Source organism: Lathyrus oleraceus, chromosome 5 (genome assembly GCF_024323335.1).
Source record: "Lathyrus oleraceus cultivar Zhongwan6 chromosome 5, CAAS_Psat_ZW6_1.0, whole genome shotgun sequence".
In the NCBI taxonomy this organism is placed as follows: Eukaryota; Viridiplantae; Streptophyta; class Magnoliopsida; order Fabales; family Fabaceae; genus Lathyrus; species Lathyrus oleraceus.
The window spans coordinates 242255802-242270494 of NC_066583.1; the positions used below are offsets into that span (position 1 = coordinate 242255802).

General features: G+C 32.8%; 1 protein-coding gene across 3 annotated transcripts; it reads right to left on the reverse strand.

Moving 5' to 3' along the window:
• Positions 1–655: 655 nt before the first annotated feature.
• On the reverse strand, positions 656–12002 carry LOC127083436 (uncharacterized). Of its 3 annotated transcripts, none has more exons than XR_007788409.1 (12): positions 11154–12002; positions 10153–10313; positions 9245–9305; positions 6857–6922; positions 6672–6757; positions 6434–6497; positions 4453–4665; positions 3371–3436; positions 2731–2810; positions 2512–2646; positions 1596–1698; positions 656–1176 (listed from the first exon to the last, which is right to left on the reverse strand). XR_007788409.1 is itself a non-coding variant. In XM_051023747.1 (11 exons), exons 1-10 carry the CDS (start codon positions 11910–11912, stop codon positions 2529–2531), a joined length of 1674 nt encoding a protein of 557 aa, XP_050879704.1. In that variant the 5' UTR covers positions 11913–12001; the 3' UTR covers positions 656–1176; positions 2512–2528. The 3 variants fall into 3 exon arrangements, 1 of the variants encoding a protein (XP_050879704.1); XR_007788408.1 differs by having other exon boundaries at positions 1513–1698; XM_051023747.1 differs by lacking the exon at positions 1596–1698 and having other exon boundaries at positions 11154–12001.
• Positions 12003–14693: the final 2691 nt, after the last annotated feature.

Below are 14693 nucleotides of genomic sequence, written 5' to 3' on the forward strand. Positions count from 1 at the left end.
TGTTCTTTTAACATAAAAATATATGGGAAATTCAAAAAGGTTACAAAAAGAGAGAATTATATATAGTCGTCCACTCTTTTAAGTTATTGCAAGAAACATTTACCATATTTGAAGCAAAAAACAGTATGTTTCTCTTTTTACTAAGATCATCACAATAGTTGAGAAGGAGAAAGGCTAACGTAGCAAACTTGCGATTATTATCTAGCGAGTGCCCTAGGCTCTGGTGTATAATATGTATCCACATGTCATGTTTTTATTGGGCAAAAGAAAAAACAGTAGAGAACTGTTTGTAAGTTTTGTCCTATAGGTATTCTGTGTGTGGGACATGACCAAATGGGAGTTAATCAGAAAGAAACCAAACACCGACTAATCACACAGTTGTTCATATATTTACCTAATGCTAATCCTAATATTCTCCAACTAATGGGAGCCAAATAAGTGATGCATCAGTCATGGTTACAAATAACATCAATATTAGCAGAGAATGATGCAAAAATGAGTTTCAAAACGAGATATATTTGAGAGGAAAAAAGAAGATATATAATAGTATTTACTTCAAGATTGTTTTATGAGTTTAGTTGGGAGGTACCATGTCAATAGAAGCAATCTTGGAGACATGTCCCGCATCAGGATGTTGGATGTATGGTTTTGAATCTGATAGACAATGAAATTTGTGTATAATCTGCAAACCGGTATCATAGTTTACAATCAATCAAGGTGCAAATTAGGAAATAATCAGTATCTAAGTTGCACACAAATAACTATTTATTCAACAGAAAGCACCATAATGGCGTGCTAATCAAATAAACAATGCCCAAATTGGCCAGCTCGCTGTACAACATGTAAACTAATCTATCTGATTCACAATATGCAAAGATATTTTCCCCCTGTATATAGAACTTCCTTTTTATAAATAAACCTATTTGGAAGCCCACAAGCTCACAGTGATTTGTGAGAAACATGCTTTAACTTGTACAAATGATAGTGTGGTTCAATATTTTGTTAAACTTCAGATTAGAAACGGGCACACAGAAATCCATCAATCTGAATTGCTGGGTCCTTGACATTTTCTACTTCAAAAGCATAGTCGTATTGTAGCCTCGTATCATAAAAACATTAACACAATGTGCCAGAAAATTCTTGACCACTGAAGCGCGAATTTGGAGCCATTATTCCCTGAAAATTAGGCACATATTCTAGATCAGAATAAACGTGTCCTAGAAGCAGTTAGAAACATTGATCGGCGTCATTGAAGAAACATCGATAATAGAAATAAACTCTTGAGAGTGAAATATTTGAACTGTATAAATCTAAAATAGCACAAACAAGAGATAGATTTGCAAAAGCAACATAATGTATTTACTTCATAGAAGAAAAGTAGACAACAACAAGTTACTCATCAATATTTACTTCATAGAAGAAAAGTAGACAACAAGTTACTCATCAATATTATCAAGAAACATATGAACAAAGAAAAGAGCTTTTAATTTAAGATAAGGACAAAAGTTTCACTTTTGTGTAATAATGCCAAGGAACAGTTGGCACACATCTGCTGGCTGTAAAAGATGGCAGGGCATAAGCTCAGAAAACTGTACCAGAAAGTTACATCGAGCATTATGCAATGTGCCATTTTAAATGCATTTCATCTTGAATATAATGAACGAATAGTCTACATGCCCAAAACAATTTATCAGAGATCTACAAAACAATAATAAGCAAAAATAATTAATTTCCCACTACTTAAAAAAATTAGTTAAGTGTAATTAATTTTCTTGATATCATGTACAATTAAAGTAAATTTCACTATAATATCCTTAGTTATATTTGATGAATCAACTACCAGCGTTAAATGCTTTTGAATTAAATCATGGGTATAATGGTAATACAAGCATTAATTATATTTAAAATTAATGATGATTTTTGCTTATAACAGTGACCAAAATTTAAGGTTATTTTTTTTTCTTATAATAGTGACGGAGGGAGTACTAATACACCTTTCCATGGAATCAGTACAATGCTTGCTTTACTTTGTCGTTTTCCAAGGTAAATCTGAATATGAAACCATAGCTAAGAAATTTGAATCTTTTCACTCAAATCATCTTAAACCCAAAAGTAAAAAATGTAATAAATCAAATAAAATAGGACCAATGCACAGAGAAAACAGGCGATTAAGACTATTAACCAAAGGATATTGAATACATACAAGAATAGTTGTGACCAAAATCCACCTAACAGACTTCCTTCATATGTCACACTTTATACACCTCTCTACATACTAAGTTTGACAGTTATTGATTATATTACATACTTTCTGCATACCATGTTTTGACAGTTATTTAAACCTCTCTTAAGCGCTACAGATGCAACAGAAGTGCAATCAATGCTCAAGACAATGAACATTCTATCTCACGTATCTATTAACACAGCATTTGCCAGGGATCAATAATTAATGTTGCTACATTAATTTCAATAGCCAAAAAAATAATGAAAAGTATTGAGTAAGCATTATACCTATTCTGATGCTCTGCCTAGTACTTATTGTCTACTTGTACCATCAAATGGCGATAATAACGTCCCCGTATTATTCTGTGCCAATAAAATTGAATCAACTGGGGGAACCTGAGCTGCATCCGCTGCTGGACAAGCCTGCAACATAATGTTAGTTTAAATAAGTACTTTAATCATCTGCAGTTTATTACCAGCACGCTGAAAAGAAAGAAAACGACTTACCATCTTACTAGACACCTCTGAATTCCTCTAGATATGGGACGAAAGAAGGGTGGATCCCGTTGAGCATAAAGCAACCCCACCTGCCATAGACCACTAATCGGTTAAAAAAAGTAAATATTTCATTATACAATGTTTTAAGGGACGTGATGTCAATAAATTAGTTTACTACATAGTTAAAGTAATTCAAAGCCTACAATACTGAACATTAAAAGCTAGTCCTACCTGTTGGGAAAAGGGTTTTTTTATACTTGTAGTTGTAGTATACTATTGAATAATAAAATAACATGAGTTTTATTTCCAAATTTTCTGAAGTTATCGTTTGATACATTTAGCTGACTCCGCCTAAAGGATAAGCTAGGTTGCTATTTTTTGAAGTTCTGCTGTAAAAAAAAATCAGCAACTCGCCTATCTAATGTTTAATAGTACTGAATTCAAAATAAAAGTCCAGCCATAATAACCATAATAAACTTATTGAAAGATGCGACTGCAAATGTAACTGCTTACTATCATCTCAAAAATCTTAAAAGTTCAGACTGAATGACCTAGTTACTAGTTAGTAGTAATACATAAAGTGGCAAGGGATATCCTAAAGGGTCATTGGGTTTTCTGGAAAAGAATTTAGAAAACAGAGATAATATACCTGAAGTAATGCAACGGCAGAAGGATCATCAAATATTTCTTCACTATATTCAATTCGATAATTGACCTGACATGAAGATAATGATAATGATCAGTGAGAGCAGAGATTACAATCCAAGCAAAACTTTACATAGTCTGTAAGTAAACAAAATAATGCTACCCTCAGCGCTATAAATATCAAATTCTAGTACTTATACTACTTCCACATAAAAAGAAATACTACCAGAACAATCTTCGACACTCAGTAACAAATAACCTAAGCTGACTTAGGTTTTTTAGAGGGGCCAACATGGGATCTCACCAAGTAACGAATCATGAAGATTTTGTTTGAACTTTTTAAAACAACAAAATATAGTATCTGAAAAGTAAATCCTCCAAATAAATTCTCAGAAAAAAAAGTATCTAGATGGATTCTGGAATTACAAGGAAAATTTATAGAACAATAAGCTTATAACAGTAACAGAAAACAGGAAGAATAAAAAAAGGAAAAAGGAAAAGTAGAGATAGACTCAGAGAAGCAAGCATGATACTCTTTCTGACCTCACAGAACACAAACATACTCCCTCACAAACTCAATGCCCCTTTGGGTCCAGTTCCCTCCACATCATATTGCCTTCACTCCCCATGCTTGCTACACTTTCTTCACCAAAAAGAACACCTATGTACCACATTTGTGGAGGGGATGTGATTGGCCTTTATCATGTTTATACGAAAAGAGGAAACTGGCTGGTTCTGGTGAATGAAAGGAGCAGGAAAACTACAGTTTAGATGAGTTAAGAAGAAATGTTGGACAAAGACTGTAATAGACTGTAAGTGAAACTTGGTAATGAAAGAGAAAGAATAACAAAAGAATGAATAAAGTGGAGGTGGAAGGGAATGAGAGAGGCTAATGGAAATTTTAGAGACATTTGGTGACTTAAACCAGCAGGGGCTAAAAAACTTCAAAACACAAATCAGAAGAGCAGAGATGCCGTCCTATAATTTTGCACTATCATAGACATGCATATGTGTATGCTTCTTTTTTCCGATAGAACTGTTTTCCACAAAGACAATTTAAAAACTGAAAAAGATAAGCATATTTACCCCAAAGTCTGCATTGACCAGAGATTTAACAAAATCCATCAATTGAAGCTTTGCCCATTCCATGCGCAACTTAGGGTCATCAACCTTTGGTGGATGCCTCCAAGGTGCCCCAAAACGCAATCTATCATCAGAAACCTTTCCATTGCGCACATCAATTGCAAATTTTTGCAAGATCTCCAATGCTCCATCCAACGCAGGATTCACGACAGAAATCTATATGAAGTTTGATAATTTCACGCACCATTAGTCATACATGCAGAAGTGAGAAGACTAATACATAAATAATTTAACCAAAAAAGAATGAAACACGTATTCCCTAAGGTTATGAAAAAACACAACAAAAATCACAAATATTTCCTCCTCAAAAGAGAGGCAAGGGAATAAGAACCTCTCGTTCTTTATTCTCTTAAGGAGCTAAGTTATGAGATTACAGGGATGGATACCGCTAATATAAAGAAATCATGAAAACGAATGTTGATGCCTATGGTTTTTAACTTTTGAATCTTATACGGAAAACAGTTTTAACTCTTGGTATAAAAATTAGAATATTATATTTTTCTAGGTTATCAAAAATTTAGTTAGGCTGCCAAAAATTTACTGCAATTTGATAATGTATTCAGTAAATAGAATTTTCTTTCTAGGGTGAAAATATGTGTTTTAAGTGAATCAGAGGGATGTGTGCATCAAGAAGTGATCGTATGAACATTAAATTGGTGATGAGAGAAGAAGACGCTAAAAGATAAATAAGGGTGGAAAACAAGATATACTGAGCCTCCAATAACTTTTATTCTCGTTCACTCAGCCAAATACAAGTCACACAATTCTTCTTGGCTCAACTGAACATTGATCACTCCTACCATCACCTTTACTGCTGCAAATCTCCTTTAAGTCCTAGAATAAACCAAAACCTTACTAATTGAATTCCTTAAACAAGATATCTAAAAATCTAATAATAAATTGGCACTGTCTCCATACTTCGAGAGATAGTATACATATATATATTAATTCAAATTATTGTTCTCAAAAATGTGTTTCATAAGAAAGAATCTCTCCCCAAAAATAAAATGCATCCGTTCAAAACTTTAGGCCACTGTCACAAACCCTTCTACATCCATAATATAAATATTGTCAAAGTCGAACCCTTTTTTCATTCTAACTCCAAGAAGGGGAGGAAAAAAACATTGAGCTATCATTGAAACCCTGTGTGTTGAATTTGCATGCTCTTGTTTCATAGCTTAAGAGTCAAAAACTTCCATAAAGTACTTCTATTTATTCTGTGTAGTTATGTATTTATTCATTAAGCTCTCTATTCTATGTAGTGGCATTGGATTCTGGCAAAGGAATGTAATTGAGCACTTGGGAGAAAAATTAGGTGATGAAAAAATGTACTACTACTTTTTGTCATGCTGCCTGAGATATTTGCCTAATCACAAGACAAACAAAAAAAAAAGTCTTATCCCACTAGGTGGGGTCAGCTATTTACTTAATTTTAAGACTTCCCTAAAAGTGTCCATATGGCAGTTTCAGTTGAAGGACACTCCAACCATTGAGAGGAATATCGTAAATAAAGGAGATCTGCAGCTTTGGACAATGGAGTGTTAATTATAATAGTTCTCATTGTGTAGAGTTGATTGCACAGATCGATCGTGTTGGTTATCAGATTATGTGAAGATCATATGTGGGTTAATTTTGGGAAGGCGGCTACGCGTATTAAAGAACAAATTGAAAAGAACAAAAGTTGCATAAAGTGAAGTATGTAAATATTGACGTCATTCTGTTGCATTTTGTTAACTGGATATTGACATTGTGCATTTTCTTGGGTCAATTTTTTTCTTTTAATTTTAGCATCCACCCGTATTTTTATAATCATACATGTACAATGCATGGGTAAAAGACGCTAGATCCAAAAATCAATTGATGCCCTTGATTATAGTTTGAAGACGATAATAGGATCCAGAATGAGAAAGTCTTCGAAACTTACCTGCAAATATGCTAGATAAGCATCTACAATGTCTTCGAATGTACTAGCTCTGTCTGCTGTTGTCCTGCAGTTAAATAAAAGCATCAGCCAGTAAGAAATACAATGTTTGTAAGGATTATACAACCCCTACAATAATGCAAAGATCTTGCACTGCAATGGTCAAAAGTGTATTATACAACCCTTATATCATAGATGAGACTTGAGAGTAATAGAAGAATCCAAAATAAATAAATCTTACTTGTGCAGATAATTGTTTTGTTTAAGTGCATAAAGCTCAAATAGATGTCGAGGGTTTGGCCCAAGAACCTCAGCAATCACTTTCCACTGAAATTTAAGGACTAATAGTTAAAAGTAACAGAAATTGCAAGGAGCTAAAATAAGTACATAAATAAACTAAAATTTGTTTCAAGATAATATCCATACTTCTGAGTGACTAAAATAGTCCGTGACCATGTGCATTTGAGCTTCTTGTGGAGTCCACCCAAAGGTCTGCCAGCCAAAAGTTGTTTGATGAATAACATAAACTTAACCAATTGCTAGTAAAAAGGTCTTAGACAGACACTCGTCTCCATTATGCAGTTGCATACATGCAAAAGGACAAAGTATCTCAAAATTATCTTGACTTCATGACCAAATTCAAGAGGCAGTCACTTCAAGATGTAATCAAAATTAAGTGGACATCTACCATTTTGATGAATTTCCATTGCAGATAAAGGTAAATATATAAACAGTAACATTGTTCCGAATTACAATTTGCCTGTAGTATACTTATCATGTGCTTAGCATAAAAATCAGCATTAAATTAGTTAGATTGAAATTTATTTTAAGACAATAGAACCCTATCCTAGATGAAATCATCAGCTAATTTAAACCTAATCTAAGGAATATCTACACATGACAAATGACTACCCACCCCCATATAATCTCTCAAATAGTTCCCCACCACTCTATAACTACACTTTCTCATCGTAGTTGCCATTGCCATAATTAAGCTACTCTAGGCATGTTTTTTGAAGGGGCTGTAGCATTAAAACCATATGCAAACAAATGGTTTAGTGAAATCAAAGAGACAAGTAGAACTCGTTTTTTCACATTGCCTGTCTTACATTGGATTGGGCATTGGGCAGCCAAACTAGTAATTTTAATTCCAATTGCATTTTTTAATTCCAAATGCATTTTAAACCAAGTTTCAAGGCCAGAAAAGTGTAATGGTCAAGGACAAAAGCAAACAGAGGCACAGCCACAGAGGAAAGAATAGAATGGAAGCATTTGCCTAGTTAGCTTACAAACATGCATTTGTTGCATTGTTCATCAAATTAAGTAAATATTGTTGGAATATTATAAAATATGTTATAATATCTTTTATATTGATTCAGAGTATCTTAGAGTATCTCTTAGTATCAGATTTGATACTAGTTATTATTATCATGATTTGTTCTTAATTTAGGATTGAGTCTATGTATCCCTATAAATAGAAATCAGTATTGAGTCTTTTGTATCAAATCAATAGTCATTATCAATAATATTTTCCCCTCATCTTTTACACATAGTCACAAACTCAACACATATGTTTTGCATATGCCCAAAAAAAGAGTATTAAACGCTGGGATTGAGCAGCACTCGAAGTGAAACAGAAATGGATAATCACCCTTTGTGACCTTTCTAATATTCCCCAACTTGCATATTCATTACAATTTCAGCAAGAGTAGTACCTCTTACACAGACTATTTAGTCACTCGATTGGTGTTTGGTGAAAATGATAAAACTATCCTGTATTGTTAAGAGTTATGAAGCACGGACACCCCGAACACGATACCGACATCGACACGATCACAAGTGTCGGTGTCCGACACCGACACACTATTTTTCAGAGGTGTCGGTGCTACATACGTTACGAGTCTTAAATGGATTCTAAAAAATGAGCTTATCATTGAAACTATATAATGAATTTTGTTAAACTTGTGTTCCCCGCCCCTCAATAGTCAGGCAAACTTTGCCAATCAAAGAAAGTACAGTGATGACGTTATTTCTTAATGTTACTCTCTGTAGGTAAATATCTTTCACTTCGCTTCTACCTACTAGAAAACAAGTCTTCTCGTCATAGTTGGAGTTCTTACCAGTTTGCCTAGGGGTCACAACTCACAAGTATATGTCCTGAATTAAGCTCATGCAAAATGCAAGGTAAAGCTGCTTATGATGTAGACCCGCATAATGGGTTCTTACCTAGAATAGAACCCCAAATAGAGTTGAAGATTTCAGTCGGGCTGAATTTCATGACTTGCTACAGACATATTGATGACCTGAAAATACAGGAATATATGTGGAAAATGGATTATGAGGCAAATGTTTCCAAAGTGCAGTCCTTTATAAGATAGAGAAGCAGGGACGCTTATCATCTTTCACTGTCTAATAAGAATGCTGTAAAAATGACACTTATTGTCATCACACAATTTTATAAATATCAGGCTGCTAACTCTTTAGTAAACCTTGTTAAACATTAGCTAACCCTTTTGAATGCAGAGAGGACACTGACATAAATTAACTAATGTTTTCCCCATTATACTTCCCAAGCCTAGGAGACTTGATTTTAGAAGGTAAAGTGTATTTTACTCTATTTCTAATTGTATCACATTTGTTTTCCTCCATCTGGAAAAAAGCAGAGAGGGATTCTAAATTAAACAGTTGTAGAGTAATAAGGAGGTCAGTTCACGCTTTTGACCCCAGTTTGCACATAATATCTCAAGATCCATCTGTGGCTGTGAGCATAGAGAGAGGGAAGAGGGAGGAGGGGGATGGAAGTTATTCAAGTACCTCGCGTGAGATGAATATCTCCATATATCCAAAATCCAAGAAAGCTTCATATGAATAATAGCTGGAGAAAACAGAGGGGTATTAGAATTTGTAGAAAGGGTGACGCCAAATATTCCAATTAGTGAAAATGTTGCCTAAGAATTCAATAATTCAGAAACCATGGAGTGAGAGGAAATAGATGAAAACACTAAGAACAACCAAAGAGATACAGTGTAATAAGACCATAAAAAGCAAAGGACCGAGTATGTTGAATATAGATCACATGGACCAACATACAAGCAAGTTATCAAACTCGAGTGTACAGGAAAATGATTGATATACTGCAATACTACAGAAAAAAGAATCTACTACTTGTAATCGTCACAAAATATCTTTCCTGCAAAAGTTGTGAACTGCTACAGAAAAAATACAATAAATATTTTACTTATCCTGGTCCTGACATTGGGTAGTGCACTTCCCATCATTTGTTTCAAATAGCTTCCCCTATATTATATTATTATAAATTCATAAATTTAAATGTGTATATGAAAAAAGTGTTGTTTGCTCTCCTGAATATATGAAACTATAAAAGTAGACAGTGACAACAAGATTCCAAACCTCCCATAATTTCAATAGCGACAAACATAAAGTTGCCCAACAATTTTCAGAGAAAAAGCAATGAATACTTCACAGTACATAGGCTATAAGCTTGTCATATTTCAGGCCCTCGCTTCACAAGTCAAATGAAACCAATGCATAAACAAGTTATGAATCATATCACTGTAAGCGAAATAAACTCAATGGACATAAAAGTATGATATTTTAATGCTAAACAAATTGAATTGCATTCCAACGGCAGTTAAGAAGAACTTTATATAGTAAAATATTTAGATGGGGAAGGAAATGGAGCTTTAAATGAAGAAAATTACCCATCAGATGTGACGAGGATAATAGGAAGACATTGTTCGTTAGCACCCAAAGCAATTATTCTCCATATCAAGCTATCATGATAGAGTGGACCAGTGACTGAAAACTCATCATTTACAGTAGCATGCTTTAGAACTTCAATATTGTTAAGTACCAGCTTCGGCTGCAAGCAACAACAATGCCTTATAATTTGAATTACCACAACATGCAATACAAAAATATGCTATCCAAGTTGATTTGCCCAAAACTAAGGATTTGTTTGGATTGTCTTATTTGAGTTCATATATTAACATAACTATAAGCACTTGCGAAATTGTTTAAGAGAGCTTATGGAAGCAAGCTATGACATGTCCATTAGCTCTTTTCAAGCTATTTCCATAAGCCCTCCAAAATAGTTTATGTAACCGGTTTATAACTAATTTAAGAACAGTCAGACTTTATTGGTGTTGGCTCCATCTGGATAAGCAACTAAAGATGAAATAAAGCTAAATCGTTTTTATATAAGCTATCTTGAAGAGCTAATAAAAATAAGTTGAAAACATCTTGTAAATAATGTCACATGTCATAAGCTATTTTCAAAAATTCTTTCAAACAATCTCACAAATGTTTATGCCAGTAGATAAATACAAATAAGTCAATCTTAACAGATTCATATCTTTTGTTATAGAAATATTTTATACATACACTTCCAGGATTTATGAAATAAGACACTTAATTAAGTTGTTTATACATGCATGGCCTAACTAAAAGAGGCATATAGCGCAATGCCTGACAAAAAAAATGCCCTGATTAATACTAGATTAAAATTCATTGTAGTACTGACACCTCTGAACAATGCATGTATGTGTGAGTGTCATAAACCGACACTTCTGATTATGTTTAATTTATTCATATTTTTAAATTATTACCGGTGTCAACGCGTCAGTGTCGGTGTCAGGTGACATTTACATGTTTCGTAGTTAAAATTCATCTTGACATTATTTGCAATCTGTGATAAAAGTACCTGAAAATGATGAATTTCAGCAGCCTGTGATAACAAATCCAACAACAACAAGGGCCAATCAGTTGAAGAATGAGTGAGAGTCCTAGAAAACCCTCCAGTTCGATTCATATGAGCAATGGCATTAGCTCTCCACCCTTGTTGCATCTCAATAACTTTCTTAGCTAGCTTCAACGCAACCACAGATTCCTTGAAATACGAAGCCTCTTCAACAGACAAAACATTCTTCTCCTTTTCCCCAAATCCCAAAACCCTATCGATCTCATCCGCATTACACTGAGTCGACATCGTTAAAACGGCACGGTCCCACAGCGCGGCCGGGGAACCTTTATTAGAAGCTGGAGTGTTCAACACGCGCCGAAGCGATGCAGTGAGACCGTGCCATTTATTGAGCGAAGTGAATATCTGGCGAGAAGTAATGGCTCCCATTCGGAGAGCTTTCTCGGCCATGGCTTCTAGACATTGGTCGAGACTCTTCCGGCAATCGGATAGAGTGGGAGGTGGGGAGGTGGACCATGAGGCCCATGGAAAGGATGGACCGGTTTGGGGTTTAATGGATTCAGCGAAATCGACGTAACCGGTGATGTGAGGACCTTTGTTCCAGTCGTTGAGTAAACGTTCTAGAATGAGGGTGGTTTTTCCGACGCCGCGAGGGCCGTGAAGGAGGAGTGGTTGATGGACTCGGTGGTGCTGCGCGTGGTTGTTGAGGATTGTTTCTAGGAGTGGTCTTGGAATTATTCTCCATGGTTTTTTTGATGCCATTTTGTTCTATGGATTTGTGGCAGCTCTGAAGTGAGGTAGAGGAGAGAGAAGAAACGAACGAAGGGTTTTGGGGGGTTTAGTTTGGTGACGTCGTTATGTTTTTTCTAGTTGATTTTAACGGTTCCGTCCATATTTGACGTTGATACTGTAGCACGTGAATGTGCCAAATTCGAATTTTTTACACAAAACACTTAAATATTTGTTTGAAATAAGTTACTTGATTATAAAATAAATAATGATTATACAAATGGTGGTAATGGTCGTAGATTATTAATAATTAATACTAGTAATTTTGAACGGTTGTAATGCTGGTAGATTATTAATAATTAATATAAGTAATTTTGACCGTGTTTTAAAATGATAAGAAAATATTTGATGGGTAATTTTTTAATGAGATTAATTGAAATACACTGTCAGTATAAAAGGGTTTTACACCATCACTTAATTATAGATGTTGGATATTAAAATAAGTTTGACTTTTATTTTAAAAATCTATAAAGTAATACAAAAGGGAGATGGTGATGAACCGACGGTGTAAAACTTTTTACACTGACAGTGTATAGTAATTAATCTCTTTTTTAATTCACAAACAAACAACATTTAGTGTTATACTAGGGAGTTTGTAGTTTGAATTCAAAAATAATTTATACTTTGTGAAGTGGTGTAGAATGTAAAACAGTATAGTTTTTGAAAACTATTGATGTAAGAGAAATAGTGTAATATTTGGTAAAAATATTGTTGTAGATAAAATAGTGTAACATTTGTTAAAAGTGTTGTTGTAGATGAAATAATGTAACATTTAATAAAAGTGTTGTTGTATGCTAAACAGTGCAAAATTTGGTAAAAGTGTTGTTGAAAGTGTATGTTTTATCAAGGGTCGCAATCTTGTGAAACAACATTACTTTGGTCTATAAATTGAGCATTTTGAATTCAGAAAAATACAACACTTCTAGATTTCATATTCCCTACGTTCGAGTTTTTCATCGATTTTGTGTAAACTCGGGTATAGAGTGAATTGTTTTTGATATTCTTGTGTTACAACTCTAAGACAATTGAGAATATTTAAAATATTTATAAGAAAAATGATTTTTTTCACAATTCTAACCTCGATCCATTCGATTTCAATTAAATTTCAAACAATTTTATAATGGTCTTGAAGCTTATGTTTCAAGCATCAAAGTGATAACTAATAGAAGATCTTTTTCCTCTTATCTTTTATTTGTGGTTAATATCAAAGATTGTTACTTTAAAAAAAATTATGGTAATTCCCTATGATGATGATAGGTACACACTTATTTTATATAATATTTTAAATTTTATAAAATTTTAATTTATGATTTTTTTCTGATTAATTTATCGATGCAATTTTACGGAGAAATAAATATTCATGTTTGTTTATTCATAATCATAGTGAAAGGAATATATTTAACATGTGATATTAGATTACTCATTCATGCAAATAATTTTTTGTTGATTATTAGTTTTTTTTTATGCAAGTCGATATTGATATTAAATATATTCAGATGTTGTTAATATGTTTAATGTATTAAAAAATTAATAAAGACAAATGGATAATAAATGGATCATATATTCATGAGAAAGCAATTTGTATATTCCATTAAAATAAATTAATCATTTGATTTTAATTATTATTTTGACATTTATGTGTGTCTCCTTCTATAAAAAAAATTATATTGATTTGTAATTAACATTTAAAATATCATAAGAAGAATAATGCACTTTTTTTGGATAAAGTAATTTAAAAATATATATTATCCATGTGAAGTTATGATTCATGTATTGGAAACATAAATTTGTATAAATAATAATAATAATAATAATAATAATAATAATAATAATAATAATAATAATAATAATAATAATATAATTTGAAGGACATTTTTCAATTGTATTGTTGATTGTGCAATAACTTATTAAATTTAAAATTACTTATCTCATATTATATGTGCATTCTAATATGAAAATGTTATTTCTTGATCATCTTGATATTAAAAGTAATTTGTATATTTTATTATTATTGAAAGTTGATAAATATTTATAAAAAAGTTATAGAAAATATGGTTAAATATATCCTCATAATATTGTCATTTTCGTTTTTAGTCCCTTAAAAAAATTTCTTCAAAGAATGCTCCTCATAATATTTTTCGTCCATATTTTTGGTCATTTATGTCAACGTCCGTTAATAGAAGTTGAAGTGACACGTCACGTGGAAGTTTTTTGGTGATTAGACGTACACATGATATTGACAGCATGCCAAAAATGTTGGCGTGGCATGCCACACAAATAAGCTCAATATCATAATTGAACTCATAAAAATCTATAGATAATTGGTAATTAAAGTCGTACTTAATCTGTAACAAATTCAAAAAAAAATGCATTACGTAGAAAATATACTTAAGATAAACAATTTCACTAGAAAATAAAAGATTAAAGGAGCTTGATCGAGGAAGTGGACTTAATTCCTCTGTTATTATTTATTTTCAAGGAGTTTTTTAATCATTGATTATTTTTTTTTCTTTACCTCTTATAACATGCATGTGCATAATTGTATTAAATATCAAGGATGAGCAATTCTTGGGACAATCCTTTATCTTTTGTAACATGTCTAATATGAATAAATATCTTTCATAGTTTTTCATGTGCCTTCTGTTGGTGCAAAGGTAGAATGAATGATGAATGGAAATATTCTATTAAGAGAATGACGGCTACAAAACATGATAAAAGTTACAATGATTGTCACCCTATTTATAAGCTAAAACT